The following is a 21425-nucleotide window of genomic DNA, read 5'->3' on the forward strand; positions in this document are numbered from 1 at the left end:
GGGTAGCCGCGCTATCTCCGAATGTTCTCCGCGGTGTTATATGTTGGACATGACAAGGATTCGCCACTCACTACAATCCTTATTTTTCGTAGGGTCGTTGACTGCAACAGTAACGGTTGGACATGACAAGGGGACCTCAACTCCCTTTCAGCCATACGATTCTCGTCATTTGTCGACCCTCAGATCTCGTTCTTCGTCACCGTCGCCCCATTCTCAGTTCGCCGTCTCCGAATCTGTCAAAACCTGAGCATAAGTCGTCAATTGTTTTGATATGGGGCGGTTTGTGCTGACCCACACTTGCTAGTTCTCCACCCTGGCCTGAGCTCGAATATTTCCGACTACGGAGATGGGAAGATGAATGGATTGAAGCTGCCGAAAATCTCGTCCGAGAAGAGTACATAGATCGTTACAAAGACCAGGTCTCACCTTCGACTCCAGCTGCACATGTCTCGGCAGAAGACAAGGTACGACAATGTGCTGATGACTTTGGTGACATATCTCTTGGCACAGCGGCATCTCTAGTAGATGAGCTTGATGACTATTTGCGGCAACCAGTGGCGAATACCAAAGTACCACTGCAATGGTCGGTCCACAATCAAAAAACGTATCCGAATTTGCACCGGATGGCACTTGATTACCTTAGTATTCCTGGTAGGTTGTGCACCATCGCTCTCGCTAGCATCACAGCTTATGTGTTACACACCATAGCTACTTCGACTGCAGTGCAGTCGAACGTGTATTTTCGCAAGGCCGGTACCTTCTACACTTCACTCGAAACCGCTTGTCTCCGTCATCGACCCGCGCATTCCTCTGTCTTGGCTCGTGGCTCCGCTGTGATCTGGTAGCACCCGAGGACCTTACTAAGATCATGAAGTCTCTGAAGAAAAGAAAACGAGAGGACGAGAGTGTTGGGTGAGGTTATTAGACCTACGTAATGTTACTATTTCTTGTATGTGTACCCGCGGGTAAATGCACACCGCGGGTAAGCTGCTATTACCGCGGGTTAGTACGGTAATACCGTACCCGTACCCGTACGGGTACGGTGTTCATCTTCCGACCCGCGGGTATACCCGTGCTATACCCTGCATGTCGTCAAAAGATGTCACCCCCGACTCAAATGAGAGGAGTAGTTCGGAACTACTCCTCTCATTTAATCTCAACACGTTGTTGACAGAGCCGTTACAAGAAACCACTCCGTTGCTACGTCGCATTCTTCTGTCAGCCATGCAGGCGGTGCGAGCTGTGAAGGAGAACAAACATCAGAATGTTGATCGGACGTTGTTATCCTTGGGAAATAAGATCGAGTTGCGAGAAGGCCTCGAAAACTTGCTGTTGTGTCGTTGAAAGGGCTCTCGTAAAGTCCATCGGGAGATCTTCAATCGCATCTCGAGCAGCGAGTGATAAAGGTCGTACGGAACTCATGGTTAAAACTTAACATATTATACAGTCTGAGATCTGAACGACGGTAGATGCATAAGTTGTACTACATACGATCACCACCGGCACGACCGGCACCTGCTAAATTTCAAACTCCTCGCTTCGCCCTGCCACGCCACTCCGAGATCGACCAGCCTGGCTACACCACTCGAGTATCCGTGGTAGTATACGCCAGGCTGGTCACGAGCCTAGCAGCTACGCATGCTGCGAAAGAGGCCGTTTGGTTGCGTCGCTTGATCAGCGAAATATCTCGTCCGCTAGCCCATCCTATCGTCCTCCATTGCGATAACCAATCAGCTATTGCGCTTGCCAAGTCCGGGGCGTTTCACGCCCGGACAAAACACATAGACATTAGGTATCATTTTATTCGATTCTCTGTTGAAAAAGGTTCGATTTTATTAGTTTACTGCCCTACGGACGATATGACTGCAGATACCCTTACAAAACCTCTTCCCAGCTTGAAAGTCAAGCACTTTGCCTCCGCCCTCGGACTACGCTCGGTTTGAGGGGAGTGTTGTATGTTAAACGCTCGCTATAGTCCTTCGGAGCCGTTGCTTATCTAACTACTAGAAATTTTCGTTCCCTCGCGCATGTACCTGCTTTCCTCAGTTGACTCCGTCTGTCGCTGAGGTTAGTATCATTCCATTCAGTACCTACGTATCTAACAACATCTGTAGCTGCGTCTGCTACAGGTATACCCAATATAACAGTTGACTCCGTCTGTCGCTGAGCTGTGTCTGCTACAGCGTTCAACTTAATGTTGACTCTCACCAACATCACTGGGCTTGACCTATGCCTTGCTTGTGTCGGAGTATATCTGCTTAAGCAGGTGTTCAAGAAGAATCCCGCACCATATCCACCTGGACCCCCGGGGTTACCTCTCTTTGGGAATGCCCTGTCGGACATGCCCCACATCAAGCCCTGGCTCACCTTCACGGAGTGGGGCAAGAAGTATGGTAAGTCCTTCGTGTTTTGCCAAAATCATCATGCATTTCAAAGTCTTGTCTGCAGGTGATATCTCGCATGTCCAGATTCTAGGTCGACACATTGTTGTGTTGAACTCTGCCAAGACTGCAATGGAATTATTGGACAATAAAAGCTATATGTACTCTGATCGCCCTGTTCTGCCTATGGGTGGCGAACTTGTTGGCTGGAAGGACTCTTTGTCTCTCGTCCCTTACGGCGACCGTTTTCGCCAGTACCGTAAGAACATTCACCGCGTCATTGGCAGTCGCGCCGCAGTCGACACATACAGCCAGGTCGAGGAGGATGAGACTCGCCGATTCCTGAAGAATGTGATGACGAAACCCGACCAACTGCAGGAACATATTCGGCAGTATGTATTGCTTATCTTTGCATTGGCATGAACTCGAATTTGTACCATAGCACTGCTGGTGCTATCATTCTGCGCATTTCTCACGGTTATAAAGTTAAAGAGAACAATGATCCCTTCGTCGACCTTGCAGACCGTGCTATGGCCCAAGCCTCACAGGCCACGGCTCCCGGTGCCTTCATGGTTGACATTATGCCATTCTGTAAGCTGCAGTGTTCCAAAGTTTACTTCTGATCTCCTCACCATTTTAGTGGCCAAGGTCCCCGTGTGGTTCCCTGGTGCTGGCTTCAAGCGCATAGCACGTGAATGGCGCGAGACCCTCGAAGAGATGGTTTCTGCACCCCACAAGTTCGTCAAGGATCAGATGGTGAGCAATGTGTAGTTTTTGCGATCATGCGTTGAAGTTTAAATTTTACAGGCTGCTGGCATTGCCCCTAAATCTTTCACTTCGGATCTCTTGGAAATCGATACTTTGACGGCGGAAGAAGAGCACGTTGTGAAATGGTCTGCGTTATCTCTATATGCTGGCGGTGCCGATACGGTTAATCCCTCCCTGCATATCTCTGATCAACATCTTCTGAGACACCTATTTATTTAGACAGTTTCTGCGATATACTCGCTTTTTCTAGCTATGACACTTTTCCCTGATGTGCAGAAGAAGGCTCAGGCCGAAATAGATGTTGTTGTCGGTCCCAATCGCCTTCCCTCCTTCGCTGACAGAGATTCTCTCCCCTACACCGAGGCGCTTGCCAAAGAAGTACTACGCTGGCATGCTGTCCTCCCTACCGGTATGCGGTTCCTGTCCATAACATTATTCAGTTGACGAAGAGCATCTCAATGATAGGTTTCCCCCACCTTTTGACTGAGGACGATATGCATGATGGGTACTATATTCCAAAAGGCTCCTTGATAATGCCTAACATATCGTTAGTACACCCCCTTTTAATCTACGAGCAGAATTCAACATTTTGATTGCGACAGGTTCATGCTTAACGATCCACGAACATATGCTAAGCCCTCGCAATTCGAACCTGACCGCTTTTTGGCTAGGGATGGAAAGGAGAGTGAGACCGACCCTCGCACGATCTGCTTCGGCTTCGGCAGACGGTAAGCATGGAGTTGGTTTTGAGGAGAATGCTAACTTTCTGCTTCGCAGTATTTGCCCAGGTATGCCCACTTCACAGAAGCGCTGATAATCAAACCTGTATCCTGACGTTTCTGACTTTTGATATACAGGGCTCCACCTCGCTGATGCCTCCATCTGGATATCCACCGCGATGTCACTGGCCGTGTTTGGCATTTCCAAGGTTGTCGAGAACGGTATTGAGGTCACCCCTGAGGTTGACCCCTTATCAGGCACAATCAGGTATGTCGCCCAGCTTATCGTGTCTGGCGCGGCTCTGGATACAACACACTCGCAGCCACCTCAAGTCCTTCAAGTGTTCTATTAAGCCTCGCTCTGCGACAGCCATTGCGCTCATCCAGCAGGACGCCAACTACTAAGCCTGCGAAGGTAAAAAATTCACAAGGATGTACTGCCATGGGTGGCCATTTTGACACCTACCATCTAGGTCTGTCCGAATAGTTTGTAGTTTACATCACAGGATTATGGCGTCACATCCCTCCTGGTTTCTTGCCTCATTTGTTCACAATGCATGCTCTGTTTCCAAAAGCACTCACAGTCTATGACAATTAGTGATGGGGAGGGTCAGGGCTCAGGCCTGCAGGCCCACCCAGCCCAGCCCTACGGAAGCCCAGCCCAGCCCTACAGAAATCCAGCCCAGCCCTATGAGTGGGCTGATCAGGGGCTCGACAACCTTGAGCTTAGTGTCTTAATTACACAGTCTAAGCTGTTCAAGCTCGATCAAATTGAAATTGGGGTTTGCCGAACTCTAACTTAGAATAGATTACAAGGTTTTTCCTAATGGGCGTAAGATGAATATAAGTTGTATGACTCCGATACGATGATGATATCATGTCACACCATTACACATTGTGCGAGAATGCTATGGATGCAATGCAATGTGTGCGCGATACGATGCGAAGCTTCGAAGGATTGGAAGAAACGTTAAACGTAAAGATGGAAGGTACGACGCAAAAGCGGTGCATGTGATGCAAGGAGCTAACAACGCCAAACAATGTGACGACGATGTTGTTTTCATTATCTACTTGATCTAGCCTCATGATATGATATGATATGATATGATATATCAACTATGGTACCGAACATAAAATAATCAGAACACATCGTACCACGCTATAGTGAGTTTTCACTGGCCCGGGGGGTCAATGCAAGGACTTGGACTTGCTATATGGTAGTCTCACGTCAATGTAAAGCTTGAAGTGCGGTCAATTTTTTTTCGTTAATTCTGCCACCTGCCACACTGGCAGAACATGGTTCTGCCAGTTCTGCCAGTTCTACCGGCAGAACTGCTTCAAAATACAATACTACCCTTGATGGGTAGTACCCGGAGTGTCCATCCCTAGTACCCGCCACTATCTAACCCACTCCCTTTGTGCCGGTGCGGGTACATGACCGGGTACGGGTATATATATTCTCAAACACCCCGGAGTTTACCTGTGCATTTGCCCACTTACATTGTATCGCTTTTTGACCATTTTTGACCGTTCATTTCAGGTAGGAATTATAAAGGCTACAAGTCCTGGATTCTCCAGCATCGACCTTCCTTCTATTCCCACTCGTCATCGAAAAGTGTCTGTAGACTCTAGTATACCATGGATACTCTTCCAAGGGTAACCTACTACCTCCCAGAAACCATGACCAATTGGCCCTGGCCTCGTGCTATCAATCCTCACTTCGAAGATATGAAAGCTGAAGTTGATGCTTCATTCCGTGATATCAAGGCTCTAAGTCCTGAGTCACAGGAAGCATTCGACAAATGTGATTTTGGTCCGGCTTCTGTCGCCTCTCAATTTTGAATATGACTGACATGTATCATGATTGTAGCCCGCCTATCAGCTCTGAGCAGTCCCAATGTGCCCAGAGGTTCGTATTCGACTCCTGTTTATTCACACACCACGGAACCCTCATTACATTCCTGCAAAATAGAAGTTCTTCGAATCGCTTGTGACTTGAACAATGTTTACTTCATTGTGGATGAGTACACCGACATCGAAAACGCGGCAGTCACCCAGGAAATGTTGGGCATCGTGCTCGATGCTCTACACAATCCCCATAAGACACGACCAGAAGGCGAATGCATCCTAGGTGAAATTGTGCGACAGTAAGTGCTTCCAAATTGTTCGATGATGCATCTGGAGTCCACGTCATTTTTGTTCAGATTTTGGGCTCGTGCAATCCAGACCGCAGGCCCGTCTTCTCAGCGTCACTTCATTGAAAATTTCACCACATACCTTTCTGCACTGATCCTTGAGGCTACCGACCGCGAACAAGGCCAATGCCGCAGTATCAATGACTACCTGAAGCTCCGAAGGGACACGAGTGCCATCAAATCCGCTGTCGCAGTATGTGAAATGGGAATGGAGCTTCCTGATGAAGTGTTCTACCATCCCATTATCGTGGACCTTGTTGACTGCATCACAGAATTGTGTCTGATTGACAATGTAAAGTCATGTTGAAGGCGTGGCGTGCAGCCTGCTAACGGCCTTTCACAGGACATGATTTCGTATAACAGAGAGCAAGCGACTGGGGACAAAAACCATAACTTGATCACTGCTATCATGATGGAACTCGGCCTCGACATAAGCGGTGCGATGGCTTGGGCAGCGCGCTATCACGCTGAAGTTCAAAAACGATTTATGGGCGGTCTTACTCAGGTCCCTTCTTGGGGACCGTCCATCGATGTGCTAGTCCAAGAGTATCTTGATGGAATAGCAATTTGGGCTCGAGGGCTCCATTGTTGGGGTTTCGAGAGTCAAAGGTCACACGAATTTTCCATTCGCATGAATCATCACTTATGCCGACAGGAATTACAGATACTTTGGCACCAGGGGCCCAGATATACAGGAAACCAGGCTTGTTACATTGTTGCCAAAAGTCAAATGCAAAGACGCATCTGCAGCGGCCAGGGTTAGTGTTGCCGATTTGTCCAAGATCATGCACCATGAGCAACCATCTGGTGTGCTCGGGTTTGGCCTATTTTCACCTCTCGATTAATCAGTGTAATGCAAAACAGAATATAGTAGACTTTCGGAAATACATAGTCTTGGTCGATCTGATCAGTGGTGACTCCGATATTAATACATTAACGTTTAACTTTGAGTGGGCCCGTGGCACCTTGGGACGCGACCTCATCCTGATACCTCAGCCGAACTTAACAGCAACCTCAAGTATTCTTGAAAGTATCCTCCGTATCATGAATCCGAGAGCTTCACGAGTAGACAACATTCTTCATGGACTATCAACGTTCAACCCTGCATTAAGTATCACATCTTTTCAGCAACCCCAGTTTTGCCTCCATATCCTCCTTCTTTCCGGTACTTAGATCGTACATATTTAAGCGTCCAAATATCATGATGATCTGCATCTGATAATCGGCTGAGTGTCGTACTCGATCATTGTTTCGTTAGTCAACCCAGCGCCTCTCTTATCCTCTCAAACAAACAAATGACTGTAGTACTTCACATGGACTACTAGACTCGTAACCAGTCTGACTATGCGTCAATTTGAGATGATCAGACTGGTCGAACTTGGAGTGATTTGGCAGGCAAAGCGAGGAGTTTGAAATTTGGCAGATGCCGGTCGTGCCGCTTTGGGTAGTCATTGTATTTGGACAGCGTTGACCATACAAAGTTCCTTCATTCGCATCGTACAAAGTATCGTATGCCTCTCACTGATCATAGCGCATCGAGCAGCAGTACTAAATGTTAACTAGGACAATCAAGTGATACCATTTCATGCATTATACCCACCCATGATGCAGCCTGAACCTTTGGCTTGGATGGTCAATCCTTCGGATTCCTTCCAGCCTGGACGAGGAAGGAAAAGTTCTCCCTGCCCTCAAGATACTTCGTGGATTGCGGATGACGTTCATGGACCTCATGTTGCACTCGATCTCACAAAGACCCTCCATGGCAACTTGTAGGGAAGGTTTTTTTCGGAGAAAGGCACTTGTGCAATAATCAATTTCTTAATGTGTTGGGCACCGACGAGCGAGCGAGCAACTTCGTGTCAATTTACGACCCCTTGCTATTACAATGGTCGTTGACGAGGTTGACGCCGAGATGGAGGAAAGGTTGTACGGAACTCATGGTTAAAACTTAACATGTTATACAGTCTGAACGACGGTAGACGCATAAGTTGTACTATATTTACGATCAAGTACCACCGACACGACCGGCACCTGCTAAATTTCAAACTCCTCGCTTCGCCACTCCGAGATCGACCAGCCTGGCTGCACCACTCGAGTATCCGTGGTAGTATATGCCAGGCTGGTCACGAGCCTGATGGACTACCTGATAGTATTGCAGGGAGTGTGAAAAAAATATTTTTAGGTGTGGGGCCCCTCTCAAAGAGTTCGCAACTAACACTCATCTTCCATGCATGTACCTCACATTTCGTCCACTGACACTAGTTGAAGTTCATCAGACACGCAGTATAGCCTCAGGCAGCTCTAACACCATGCTTCGCACTACCAGATGTTTTCGTGGGTTCCGATGGATACTGGTGCGGCGGCAAAGACTCTCACAGAAACTTTTGCAGGGTTCACCACCATCATCTCCGATACTCTATATCACGCCTCCGAATCCAAGCTTGAGAACTGGGTCTTTCGCGAGACACCTTAGTCTACCATTCATCCCTCTCAATGACTGGCTCTCTAGATCTGACGGTTTCGCTTCTGGTGATGCGTCACGGTTGACCGGCCTGTCTTAGACCTAATAGAGAGGCTTCGCGGGAATCCGTATATGGGTATGTTGGAACGGGCACGGACTGCAAAGGAACCACAAGGCCGAACCTCTATAGCGGGAGGCTGCGGCTCTATCTATCGAGGTCCGACTATGTAGTCACTACAACACCCCGCGAGACTACCGATTACGAGCCAGGACCCTGCCACTCCCGGGGGCCTGCGCCAGACTGCTCTACTACAATGTTTCTGCGGAGGAAATGATAATGGTCATTCTACATTACCTGTGAATACCTATACCATATTTTACTGGATCAAAGATTGCCAGAGATATTGCTCAGTGCTTCAAGACTTCGTATTGGTACATAGGTCAGCTACTACATGTTCTCCTACTGCGTAGGTAAGTACTCGAATCTCTTTCCTTCCTCGTGCTCCAAGAGCTGAAACTCGGGCATCGCGTTGAACCAGCCCCCCATCTCAGATCCAAGGTGTCTATGCGTGTCAGCTGCATTTTCTGGGTCAATAAGACGCGGTTTCATTCCGCGAGCGGCGGCGGCCTGGTCCGTTAACATTTGAACCTGGCAGCACTTTTCCAAAGACATGAAAAAGAAAACGGTAGATTCGATCGACTTGGTGGCGACAAGGATCCCGTGGTTCTATACGGAGGGAGATTATAAGCAGATGAGAACATTCGACCGAACTCTCAAATATACCTGGAGGATAACAGCCTGGAATCTTGTGAGTATCGACATAATTATGTTAATCGGTGCATCTGCAAACCTTGCTTGAACCCATAGCAGCCGCTATAGCCTGACCTTCCTTATGGTCCTCAACGATGCCACGAAATTCGGTATATAAAGAAAGATCCTATGGATTCATTGAATGGGATATCTCCTCGAGAACGATGAATGCGAGATACCTTATAAAATGCACAGCTGTCCTGAGTAATGGGATCAAGGGGCACCCCAAGGGCGCTGAACGCCTTAGCATGTATAGTGTGCGAATGCGCAGCACAGAGAATATCTGGGCGAGCCTCATGAACTGCTGAATGGATCATGTATGCCGCCTGGTTGAGGTAACCGGGAGGGTCCAGATTCCTTTTCCTGTATTTTCCCTTCATGGTCTACGAGAAGGAGGAGCTCAGGTTGCATGAGCTTGAAGTGAACACCCTGTGGTGACTGGTAAATATCATGATTTTATATTGGGACGGTATCAATTACCCAGGGGTTGACCCAGTAGCAATCTGATCTAATCGGGTCCTTTCGACAAAACAATTAGAATATCACACACGCCATGTACAGTCGTCACTCTTACCCGGACAGTAATATGTCCAGCGACACCTTCATCATAGCCGTACTTTGCTGCATTGCATGAATAACGACGGGCTTTATGTCACGATAAAACAAAGAGCTCACCAAAGATACGATACGCTTGAGCCAGGCGAAATTTCAAGAAGGCTCGTTGTTCGTATGGGTCAGAGAAGGCCTGAGGAGCCGGTATATTCCTCGGAAAATCCTTGTCTGACTTCGTAGAAATAGATGGTGCGCCGGGCATGATAATAGTACTTGGATGTGGGATGTCACACGAAGAGTTCTATGATATTCCCGAACTTCTTTCATTATTTAACCATGTCAGCGAGCGCTTGCAAGCATGATCATATGTCGTCGATGTCATCGTCACACTGGCAAAAGATCCGACTGGGTCAGACTAGAAGCAGCCGCGGCATAGCTGTAACTCCGCAACTGCGGCTTCGAACCTGGGGCGTCGATCACATGAACAAGTCAGCTTATCGCACTCACACACAAGTCACTGCGTATATATGCAATGTGCTTCTCCTCGGGCCGTTCAAATTGGCAGACCAAATAAAAGGCCCCTTCTTTCCTTCGAATTCTTTATTATCGTAGACAATACATGACACTCCTATCCGGCATTAATGCGAAGTTGCGAACCCAGTACATTACATGAAAACACAAAATCGAAGTATAAAAAAAGACAAAAAAAAGATAGAAACACAATGATTAAAGAGCCATGGTAACGCCTAACAAGGCAGGCCAAAGAATAAACACTACGCGAAACTTGAGCTTCTCAATATCGATCCGGCCTGCCGCGCTGCTGCTGCTGCTTCTAGAGGGTTGATCGATGTTCCCGACGTCGCCTGGACGGAGGGGCGGTATCGCGATGTTTGTTGGAGATGGCGTTGGACCAGAAGACGAGGAAGGCGTGTTGGTTGCCTGGAAGAACAGATTTTCGCTGGTAGTAGTAGAATTCGCCACAGAACTCGCATTCGCATTCGTCACGGTTGGAAGAGAGTCGCCTTGGACCACGATCCTAAAGTCCGCGCTGTAGATGATCATATCGTATGGGGTATTCGTGATGTAACGCAGAGTGCTGTATATCAAGGGTGAGCGTGAGGGTCGCACCCAGTTAAATTGAATCACGTACAAATTCGAGCCATCATACACAACACTCCTAGGTATATCCAACTGACACGACCTAGCACCAGCACTCACGTTCGTAGCGAGTGTCGCGAGGTACGTCTACACAAAAAAATATCACCGTGACGATCCGTCAAGTAAGTGCCACAAGAGGGAGGAGAATAACGCACGTCAGAATCACAATAAAGCTGTATAGTAATCCCCCCCATATCGCTAAGCAGCGGATACGTCCCATCATCTATCCAACTTCGTCAGAGCACTCTGTCCAGAGTAGTACACGGTGTTCTGGATAGGCTGAGTGGGGTACAAGGACGCGGAGACTAGCCTGAGCGTGAGGAGCATCATGAGTTGAAGCACGCCGTGGAACATCCTGAACGCTGATGGAATCTGAACCTGGTATGGACGATATGACAGACCTGCTGATCACTAGTACTGGCGGCGCGGCGGGAGAATGAAAGAATGAATGAGGGTTCTCAAAGACAATATGAACGAATACAGCGAGAACGGAACGCGTCACAATCACGTGTCTTGATTTTTATGTTGATGAGTAAGTACCTGGTATAACTAACGATCCTAGTCGGAAAATGTAAAGCCTAAAACATAATCCAGGGAATAACTATGCTTGTACATGTAGCTCTAAGAAAGAAAACACGCCGCAGTATCCAGAAATGAGCGAGTGAGGGGCGCGATGAGAAAGAGAAAAAAGTTCTGAATAGGTGTGCGATAAAAAAGGGTTCGCGATGTTTGTAAAATGGTTCCGACCAGGTGCCCGACGAGACGAGAAAACGCAAACGAGAACGAGAACATGGAGAAACGTTCAGAAAAGGTACCGGCACAGCCATTATTAAAAAATTCATAAGAGGAAAAAATCACAACTTGTGAAAACGAGAAGATTCAAGAGTCACATCACATTACTCGGTCTTTCTCCCGAACTGCTCGAATCCAGATCTCGCCAGGACGACTACCAATGCATGTGAGCCCCCCACAAAAAAACCACAAAAAAACAAAAACTTACCTCTTCTCCCTCAAAACCCTATAAACGCGCCTACTCCCCTTCTCCTTCTCATTCCTCATCTTCGACGTAACATTATCCGCGCGAGGAGGGAACGCGCCTGGTCCGCATCGCGCTTGGAAATCTGAAAGACCCTCATTCGTGCCTTCGGCTTCGACGATCACAGTCCCGTACCAGCCAGGATCAATGAAAAAGCCGGCAACGTTCGGGAATCGGGAGGCGTAGGTTTTGGCTATGCGAGTAGGCGTGCTGGGTGGTGCGGCGAGACGGGGGGTCGGATCGTGAATGAGGAACGGTGTAGCCAGTGGACGACGCTGTGGAGCGTTCCGTTAGGGCTATTCGAATCAATATCAGCATGCATTGTTGTAATAGACCAGTAGAGGACTCACGTCGCTGTCGTAGCCCTGTCCTGCAACAACTGCAAGTTCGCAGCAAGCTCCTGGCCCCAAGGACTAACGTCCAAATAAACAAGAGGATTACCCGCCGGATTCAAAGCAGCATTGACACCCGTCCGAATGAACGCGATGGAAATATGACGGAGAAAACGCGAGACTGTGGAAATAAGGAGACAGCTCGCCCATCGGGGAGTACTTGTAATCAAGGTCCTAAACATGCACCATGAGCCAAATCAATCGCGCATAACGACAAAAGAGGACTCACCACAAGATAACTCCCATCCCAAACCATCCTCCCCGAATTCCCCTCATCACCCACAGCAACATCCCACACCACATCCCCAACCCTCAACAACTTCAACACACCAGCCCTCTTCAGCTCAGCTTCACACTCCATCACGCTCGAATCAGATAACCACTCCCCTTCAGGGGAAGGAACGAACACCCGCAAGAGCGGCGCACGGTGGAGTCGGACCAAGGGAGATTGGAACGCCCCCTTAGTAGAAGCAGAGACCGAGGACGACTTGCCACTGGAATACAGCGATGTCGGGGATGGGGTACGATTCGAGGAAGACCGCACTACTTGCCCGTCACGCGTAGCAGGTCTCGACGACACAGGGCTAGTAACATGTGACCTCGCAAACGCCCGCGCCTCACTCTCGGCTTGCGCCCTCAAGCGCAACACGACTCTCGTATATGCACGAGTGGTCATAGCAAGCGACAAAATATCCGGGACCACAACTTTGGGACGTTCTCCTGGGGTCGCGGGGTTGGGGATACGGGGCTGAAGATATGCTTCTGCTAGTTGGGCGTATTGGTGCGTGGGCATTGAGACGCCTCGCATGTAGTCGTTTAGGTCCTTTAGTTTGCGTTAGCACATCACATCACATCATAAAGTAGGGAGAACTAACCTTCAAAGACAGAGCAAGCGGCTCCGCCCACTCAAAGCTCCACCTCTTATACCCAACAGTCCCCAAAAAATGCCCAAGCACATACTCCCTCAACACTCGACTCTCAAATAGAATCCTCACCTCCTTATTCGCCGCATACAGCGCACACCAATCACCAAACGTCAGGTAGGCAAGGAGATGCGGGAGAAGCGACGCATCAGCAAGATGTGAGACGATGGGGTAGAACGTAGGAGGCTTCCTCGCGAGCTCTTCTTCCAATCGTTGTTTCTCTTCAGCTTCTTCCTTTAGTCGCTTTTCTTCTGCCTCCTTCTCCATTCGTTTTTCTTCCTCTCGTTGGCGCGCCTCTTCTTCCTTTCGTCGCACCTTCTCCGCTTTTTTGAGACGGACATCTTCCTCCTCTTGAAGAAGCTCAGCTTCCTTGCTCATCACTTCCTGCTGAGCGGTCACGTCAGCAACGACAGGAGGACGCGTCTTTTCGAGCCATTGTCCTCGGCGCTGCGTCCGTGCGGATTTATAGTCTTCGGGAGAGTCAGGGGCTAAAGGCGACTTGGGTCGTGCCATAGGCGACTTGGACCTCGGTGGCAAAGGGGACTTTGGCCTTGAAGGCGTCGCCGGCCTCACAGCCCCCTCCTCACTTCCACACATTTTAACAACCTGCACCCCCTCGGCCTTCTTGAACGGGTCCTCCTCCAAGAACAACGTATCCTCCGAAAACAACGCATCCGTCGATATTTTCTTAAGTACCAACTTGGCAGGCGCAGACGGTGTGGAAGTAGAAGAGGAAGGAGTAGGAGGCCGCGATTTCGTCAACACGCGAGGCTTGAGGCTTTCTTTACTCGTCGCTCGGCTGAGTTTACGCATGGGGTTACGTGCGCTTGCGTCTGAGGAGACTCTGAGACGGCTTGCTGGTGGTCCTGCGTCAGATGAACGTCCTGTTGGTGCGTCTGACGTACGCCCTGTTGGTGCGTCTGACGAACGCCCAGATCCTACGTCCAAAGAGATACGCCTCCCAGCTGCAGATTCAGCTTCAAAAGCAAACGGACTACGCCCAACCGGGCCCGAAGCCAAAACTCGTCCCTGTCCCTGCCCCTGCCCCTGTGCAGAAGCAATGATACGCTCCGACCCCCCGCGCACCAATCCAACACGCTCCGAACTGAAAGGAACACCAGTCGAAGCAGCTGACAAAGGTACAGGCGCGCGCTCCGTGGAAGGCACAGGAGGCACATTAACACCTCTCCCACCAGCACGGTCTAGACTGGTATACTCCACGGGAGCAGACGGGTAACTAAGCTTCCCATGATCATGATCTATGACACGCCGCGCTGATGGTGCGGAGATGCACGTGGCATTCACAGAGTTGTCATGTGCGCTGATGGGTGCTTGTTGGTGCTTGATGATCATGGGTGCTTGTTGGCGTTGGCTACCAGCGAGCGCGTTTTGGTGTTGGATAATGGATGTGCGCTGGTTGGTCGATGAGTTTGGATTTTGATTGGGCGATAGATTTTCTTGTTGCCCCATGGAGGTAACTTGGTCCTGTCCGATAGCCATAGCAGCGAAAATCAACGGTCCTTTCCGGATGGGAGCAGCGCTGATTTCTATCGAAGTCGAACGGTTCAAGTTGAGCTGGAGGGGTTGGGTGTTCGGGCGAGGAGGTATCGCGTACGTACTGGGGGGCGCGCGAGTGCTGGGGGGCGCGCGATGGGGAGTAGCACTTGGTGAACGAGCAGTAGAAGGGGAACGGGCAGGACCGGCAGTAGAGGATGACACCACTGACAAACGAACGGTGCTAGAAGGCGGCGCGACTGCCGTCGTTGTGGAGCGAGTACTAGGCGACCGGGTAGTAGTCTTTGTCATAAGAGTCGTAGTCGTAGTGGGCATTAAATTTCGTTGGAGATTTTTGTCGCCCAGCGTTGGCGGACGTGTAGTTGGAGGTGCTGGGACAGCGGACAAGGGACGAGTCTGAGTCAAAGTTTGAGTTCGGGCGGTACTAATAGGAGAAACAGCGGGTTGCGAGGTAACGTTCTAGCGAAAATATTAGTTAGTCACTAGCGCCAATAAAAAAGTAAGATAAAAGCATAATTGGTGACTCACGGAGCTACCAAGGGTTCTAGAAGGAGGACTAACCGGGTTAGCAGGGTTTGCCGCTAATCTTTGTTGAGCCGAAGTAGATGGCGATCGACCTTGAGGGAGGGTGACGTCAAGGTGCTGTGAAAGTCAAACGTGTCAACGGCATCCGAAGGACGGAGATGAAGTGGCTTTCGCAAGGCGGGGGTAATAGAGAAGCGTATCGTGCGACGGTATGAGATGAATGCATACAATGCGCACTCCTCCCCAGAACGTGTACGGTTAAAAAAGAAAAGCTTACCTTGATAGCCGGGGCGATTGAACTGGTAGACGTAAACGCGCTTGAAGACGAGCCTGATTGTGTGAAGCGAGTTGCATCTGTGTGATTACTGCTACTGCTGGAGCTAGAACCGGGTTTAGGAGCAGCAGAGATTGTATTTGGGGGGTGGGTTGTGATTTTTGAGGGGTGTTGGGGTGCCATAGGGGAAAGATGATCGTTGCGATCCTGCCGTGTGGAAACAGCACGGATTTGGTGCGCGTCGGGGTCTGTGAGAGGTATGAAAACATGATGATATGATTAAAGCAAGGAACATACCGACGAGTTTCACTTGGGGAGTTAAACCCGGACCCGTATACTTGCGACGAGTGACAGGTAATATTAGTGGCTGTACACGAGAAGGCAAAGGTTGAGGAGGAGGGTCCGGTGTGGGATCCTTCTTTTGCTCTGGTAGGAGTGCTTTCCAAGGATCCCATTCATCCTCTTGTTGTGACTTTGCCACTGGCATGATACAAGAATCCAACAGAGAAGATTCGAGAGTGGATGTCGCGAATCTAGCAAAGAGAGGTGGTAGTGAAGGAGGTGAATCAAATTCAACGGGTTTTGACGGTGCCGGATGTTCAACATCAGCATTCTTCCTGAACTTGCGCAGGAAACCGGCCATTGCGAGTGGGGTGATGGAAGTACCAGTACAAGAAAAACGAGCGTGTTGGGTTTAATAATAATAATAAAAGAAAAGGTTTAAACGTGCCGAGAGACTGAACGACACAAGGAATCTAGTACCTCGGATACACGTGACCTAACGTTTCCTAAAACGTGTTACGGTATAATCTCATTCCGGATGTCAATTTAAATAGATTCCGATTTAAATCCACAGATCGTCCATGTCAGTGTAAGGGGTGACAATTACCTCAACCTTCCCTTCCGCCTCTTCTCTCCCCGGTACATCCGGTCACCCAAAAATTAACCACAACAAATCGGTCATAACCTCCGAAGAACACTCGGAACAACAACACTTCCAGCCAGCTCCCGCCGTTCCTGTGCCACCATCATCTTAGTCACTTGCAGTCTGATCGGAAAACATTCAACGTCTTGCGACGAGACGCGATCGCGGGGTACCTTCATCATATTCAAATTGCGCTCTATTGCGATGACGTTGACAATTGACAGTGCAACACTACGTACAATGATCATCGCATCCCTTACTTCACATCGAAGCCTCATCACATGACCACATCTATTGCACTCCCCACCGGTACTTCCCTCTCCGCCCTTCCCGCGAAGATCATTTCTCTCTAGTCAGGTTTGGATGCACCATGTCCATCTAATGCATATGGTCATCCCCTAACGTTTTGATAACCTTTCAGATCGGATGTCAGTATCAGGAATTCATTAGCTTCATTGTCTCGATATCCCGCCTTTGCGCACGGAATCTGATTGAGCTGGCTCTTCATGCGCATGAGATCTAATAGAACTTGAACTCCACCATCGATAGCATGTGGTCTATTCAATATCACTCGTTCATAATGCACTTCGATCCTGACGTTCCAATGGAACCAAGTCCTTGGGTTCTCTCAGTCTTGGCCTTCCGTTCCCAAGAAGCGCATGTGCATCACACTCACCACCACTCGCCGAAACAACTTAGTCACACGAACATACCCCATGTGTCTGAACCTCCCTTCTCCGCCCTCGTCCAATTAACGGTCACTGGCATAAGCAGGTTCCTTCAAAGTTCTAAGCGCTAAGCACGCCTGAGCTGAGAAGCATTCAACAAGTTACAAAAGAACGTGATCAATTACCTTCCAATATGTACATACTAGTGTCGACATCCCGCCTTCACGCAAGCAATCTAATAGTAATGGTACCTGTGCTTGATGATAACATATGGACCAATCAGTCATACATTCAAGTTCCTGGGCTGTCCACGCACATTAACATTACTAGTAATTGACTTGATGATAACGGCGGAATCAATCAGTCATTTCGCGTTGAACGCTCATTCAAGCTGCTGTGCTGGGCTGCACTTTGATCATGCTACTAACGCGACAACTCCCCGCCAAGCCGTCGGGTGCCTTGTGCATCCCCGCTCCGCACCATGACGTTCCCAAGAACCCCTACGATCACACGCCAACCTGAACACCGAAACACCCGAAACGATTCAAACAAAACGTGCTCCGTGGGTAGACCAACGACTACTCACGAAGGGCCCCGTCCCGTCCCTCCCGTCTCTGTTCCATCATGATCACGTTCCAACTGGATCACCTGACCAACTATATATCATGATGCCGACGAGATAGGAGACAGGAATTTCATGTTCGCCAAGATTGACGTCACCGGATGGGAGGTGCCCGTGTCCGAGTCCGAGTCCGCAATCACTCAAATTTCTGCTATTGCTGTAGATATGATGATCAGTACTATGCATAGCTATAGGTGATCGCATCGAGTCTAATAATACCGATAGGGATTTGGATTTAGATTTGGACGCATGAATTCTTTTCGCTGCGGATGCGATATTGATCGTGTGGATCGAATATATATTGGTTTGCGGGACTGGTAATAGCACTGGTACCGGTCTTCCTATCATAAGTATAGCCGGAGCCCCTAATATGTTCGTCGTGATTCAATGATGCACTCACTCATCGCAAGGACTTCTCTACTTAACGTGCTCATAACACAAAACACGACAACGTCCGCCCGGGGATATCTCAAGTCCAAATTCAAACAGGCGTTGATCACTTCCCAACGGTGAACCCGTCATCCCCACCCCTAACTGCCACGAGATAGGAAACAGAACCACTCGCTCGAGTTTACCGTTTCATTCCCGGATGATGCCACCATGATTGCATCCCGAAACTAGACTCGGGTCATAGGTTTAGTAAAAGCTATGCTGATACCGATTGCGCCTTCCCTTCCATTAAGCTCCAAGTCTAATAATAGTGATTTGCAATGTCACGTTCTCGTTTGTATTCCAGATACGAGTGGATATTGCTATCGTGCGTTTGGTCGCTCGTTTGTAAGTGGAGGGCTTCGATGGGGAATGGGGATGGGGATCCGTGCTATACTAGTCTTGGCGGGTCTGGGCACGGGTATGATCGGAGCTACTGATACTAGCTAGTATTATTCGTATTCGCGAACCTAAATGATGCCATTAAGTGAAGTTCCATTAGGTGGTTTCGTATCAGTACTAGTACTTATCGGTATCGGCATCAATCACGCCACCACGGTTGACGTCCTTTGACGCAGGGCAGTGAGACTCTGGGATGGGAGAATACTGTGAGTTAACAGATCGCGAGCTTGGGAAATCAGTAGACAGACTTGGCATTTGTTGTACTTGAAACTTGAGTCTTGTAGTAAAACTTTGATGATCGTTTCATGTCAGGAATCGCGTACCAAGAGTTTAAGAGAACTGCGGTGATCTGACACCGCAGACAATGAGACTGTAAGTCGGTCGTCACGTCCGCATCAGTTTCAACCATCCATCCGCGTCTGACCCGAGTCGTGTGTAAAGGCAAAGTCATCCTGCGAAAGACGGGGGTACCAATCAGCCTCCCTTTTGTGGCATCTCATGTTTCGATATGAGAATAAGTACTCAAGACACCTTAGCACATGCATCCTCATATCACAACAAATGTGATGATCAAGATAGTTTTCGAACCAGATGGTGCATGGTTCAACTGAAGTTTGGCCCTGATTGGCAGAAGCCTTTCATCCTAACAGATACAAACAACACCTTCAAATTCCAAGTTGCAACCGGCGGGTGCCTGCAGGACCCATGTGGTTTAGATGACAACATCACTCCGGAAAAACCCAGAAAATGGCCTTATCGCACAGGTGAGTCAATGCCAAGCAAAAACAACACACAAAAGTTCAAATGCATTTTCCCATGGCCATGGCCAGGTCTCCACATGTTTCAAGTTGTGTCTAAACTGCCGTACAATTGCGCAATATCTTACATATGTCCACCGACCCGCAAAATAACATTCTTGGATGTCGTATTCGTGCAGCATGTCTTTGCAAGGAACGTTCGATGCTGTGAAATTCTATGCCTCGAGGCTTTGTGGCTATGTATTCTCTTCCGGCTTAAACCCACTCGTCCTAAAGGCTAGGTCCCGATTTACTCAAGTATGTATTATAATCGTCCATGTGATGCTAGCCTACGCACAAGGGGTTTTTCTTACCTCATTTCGCACCGCGCCTCCTCCTCCCGGACGCAGCACCTCTCCACGTTTGGCATCACACTTGCGACGTCACGGCTACCCAACAATCTCCAACAAATCGGTCAACACAATGCGGAGAAGCCTCTAACTGAATTGAAGAAGAAGTCTTTCGAAATGGCGGATACCGCCTTCGCTCAAGAATTTTTTTCCACCTATCATACGTGACCCATGCTGCCGCCGACATAGCTTGAAGTTATTTAGTCAGATTGGAGATATGAAATACCAGATGAAGATTCTAGTCACGTACGCATTCCACCAATCCGACAAAAAACAATTTGAACAACTTCGGAACGCAATTTAGCTATGTATCCTGTGCTGCAATGATTGCAATATTGATGATGACACCCTCGTTTGGCCCTTTGATCATCATTTCGGAACAACTCCAATCCCGAGTCCGTTCCTGTCCCTCCAAGCCCCATTCAAAAGGCAGTTCCCGACATGCATCAACAAATAAACCGTTTGATCGGAAGTTACGACGTCGATGTATCCAGGGCATCGACAGGCCATTACTCTCAAAATGAAACGTCTTGCGAGATGGGCTTACGACGCGATGGCGGGGTACGCTTCATTATGTATTATGACTGAATGGCAATTACGTTATACCGAATAGACGATCAACGATCTTCGCGACCACCTACGTACGCATCGTCAAGACGTCTTATACATCGAAGCACTCATCTAATCTCGAGCTCGATCATGTGATTGTGATTGTGATTCCTCCCCAAGATCGATATGCATGTATTAATCATCGAGCGTCTTCTACCCGAAGAACCTCGTGTGGATTAGACTGGCTCTTGGGTTTGGTATGGGTACTTGGCGCCTGGCATTTGGCCCTCGATAACCCGCTCTAGATGGCCGGAACATCCTTCTCCGCCTTCGTCCATCGGAATTTTAATGAGTCTTCTTCTATTGTGCCTAAGGTTCGGGCGAAGATCAAGCTAGCGCTCAAGGTTCGTACCTGGTCAGGTTTGGATGTATGATATCTATGCGTTAACGTTTATCCTGATAACCTTTCAGATCTAATGCGGACACCGTTCTACGGGACTGAGCGCGCGAAGGGATTCACTATCTTCAGCGCCAACGTCGATATCCCGCCTTCGCGCGCACAACATCTAATATAATGGAGCTTGATGCGCGCGAAATCTAATGAGCTCGAGGATAACAGGGGGATCGTCCCGACGAATATGAATACGAATACTAAATTCAGTCGCTTGTTTTCGTTTCATTGATTGCTGGGTTTGCGCTTCGATACTAACATAGGAAGTTTTAGCAGCCTGGGTTGTCGGACCTTGTTTTGATGGCCTCCTCGTTCCACGGGCTGACGAGAACACACATGTGCATTGTCATCATATGCTGCGCCTAAGCATATAGTCACCTGAACACCAGGACATCCTTCTTCGTCCTTGTCCATCGCAACAATTGAGGTTTCTTCCAGAAGTGGCGTGCTTCGGGCGAAGATCAAAGGTCTTATATAGTACCTGGTCAGGTTCGGATGCAGTATGTCCAAGTATTAGGTCTA

At 48.8% G+C, this 21425-nt stretch overlaps 5 protein-coding genes across 5 annotated transcripts; 2 read left to right on the plus strand and 3 right to left on the minus strand.

Annotated features, from left to right (window-relative positions):
- Window positions 1–2194: 2194 nt before the first annotated feature.
- Window positions 2195–4273, plus strand: DFJ58DRAFT_736035 (cytochrome P450; the record flags this gene model as incomplete). The annotated part of the gene is made up of 11 exons (XM_041386733.1): window positions 2195–2393; window positions 2449–2773; window positions 2824–2972; window positions 3022–3137; window positions 3189–3311; window positions 3369–3558; window positions 3615–3696; window positions 3752–3877; window positions 3927–3937; window positions 4007–4136; window positions 4192–4273. The coding sequence occupies 11 exons, from the start codon at window positions 2195–2197 to the stop codon at window positions 4271–4273; spliced, it is 1533 nt and encodes a 510-aa protein (XP_041236057.1).
- An 851-nt stretch (window positions 4274–5124) lies between these two features.
- DFJ58DRAFT_223148 (isoprenoid synthase domain-containing protein) lies at window positions 5125–6908 on the plus strand (the record flags this gene model as incomplete). Its single annotated transcript, XM_041379327.1, has 6 exons — window positions 5125–5681; window positions 5739–5777; window positions 5841–6015; window positions 6073–6355; window positions 6407–6672; window positions 6728–6908. Exons 1-6 carry the CDS (start codon window positions 5507–5509, stop codon window positions 6906–6908), a joined length of 1119 nt encoding a protein of 372 aa, XP_041236058.1. The 5' UTR covers window positions 5125–5506.
- Window positions 6909–8932: 2024 nt separating this feature from the next.
- DFJ58DRAFT_822119 (class II aldolase/adducin domain-containing protein) lies at window positions 8933–10178 on the minus strand. Its single transcript, XM_041392053.1, has 7 exons — window positions 10011–10178; window positions 9910–9956; window positions 9723–9773; window positions 9515–9661; window positions 9376–9462; window positions 9309–9323; window positions 8933–9251 (listed from the first exon to the last, which is right to left on the minus strand). Exons 1-7 carry the CDS (start codon window positions 10147–10149, stop codon window positions 8985–8987), a joined length of 753 nt encoding a protein of 250 aa, XP_041236059.1. The 5' UTR covers window positions 10150–10178; the 3' UTR covers window positions 8933–8984.
- Window positions 10179–10613: 435 nt separating this feature from the next.
- On the minus strand, window positions 10614–11399 carry DFJ58DRAFT_918068 (uncharacterized protein; the record flags this gene model as incomplete). Its single annotated transcript, XM_041395571.1, has 5 exons — window positions 10614–10983; window positions 11038–11078; window positions 11106–11132; window positions 11201–11268; window positions 11291–11399. The coding sequence occupies 5 exons, from the start codon at window positions 11397–11399 to the stop codon at window positions 10614–10616; spliced, it is 615 nt and encodes a 204-aa protein (XP_041236060.1).
- A 124-nt stretch (window positions 11400–11523) lies between these two features.
- DFJ58DRAFT_822126 (uncharacterized protein) lies at window positions 11524–16445 on the minus strand. The gene is made up of 24 exons (XM_041392054.1): window positions 16008–16445; window positions 15714–15958; window positions 15674–15675; window positions 15395–15467; window positions 15350–15370; window positions 15304–15307; window positions 15175–15282; window positions 14663–15150; window positions 14628–14638; window positions 14573–14603; window positions 14532–14548; window positions 14492–14501; window positions 14395–14464; window positions 14218–14373; window positions 14000–14190; window positions 13970–13978; window positions 13805–13939; window positions 13349–13783; window positions 12703–13296; window positions 12550–12647; window positions 12432–12494; window positions 12337–12377; window positions 12046–12274; window positions 11524–11991 (listed from the first exon to the last, which is right to left on the minus strand). Exons 1-24 carry the CDS (start codon window positions 16351–16353, stop codon window positions 11937–11939), a joined length of 3432 nt encoding a protein of 1143 aa, XP_041236061.1. The 5' UTR covers window positions 16354–16445; the 3' UTR covers window positions 11524–11936.
- Window positions 16446–21425: the final 4980 nt, after the last annotated feature.

This window comes from Suillus subalutaceus, assembly GCF_016647625.1.
Source record: "Suillus subalutaceus strain FC151 chromosome Unknown DFJ58scaffold_245, whole genome shotgun sequence".
NCBI classification, from domain to species: Eukaryota; Fungi; Basidiomycota; class Agaricomycetes; order Boletales; family Suillaceae; genus Suillus; species Suillus subalutaceus.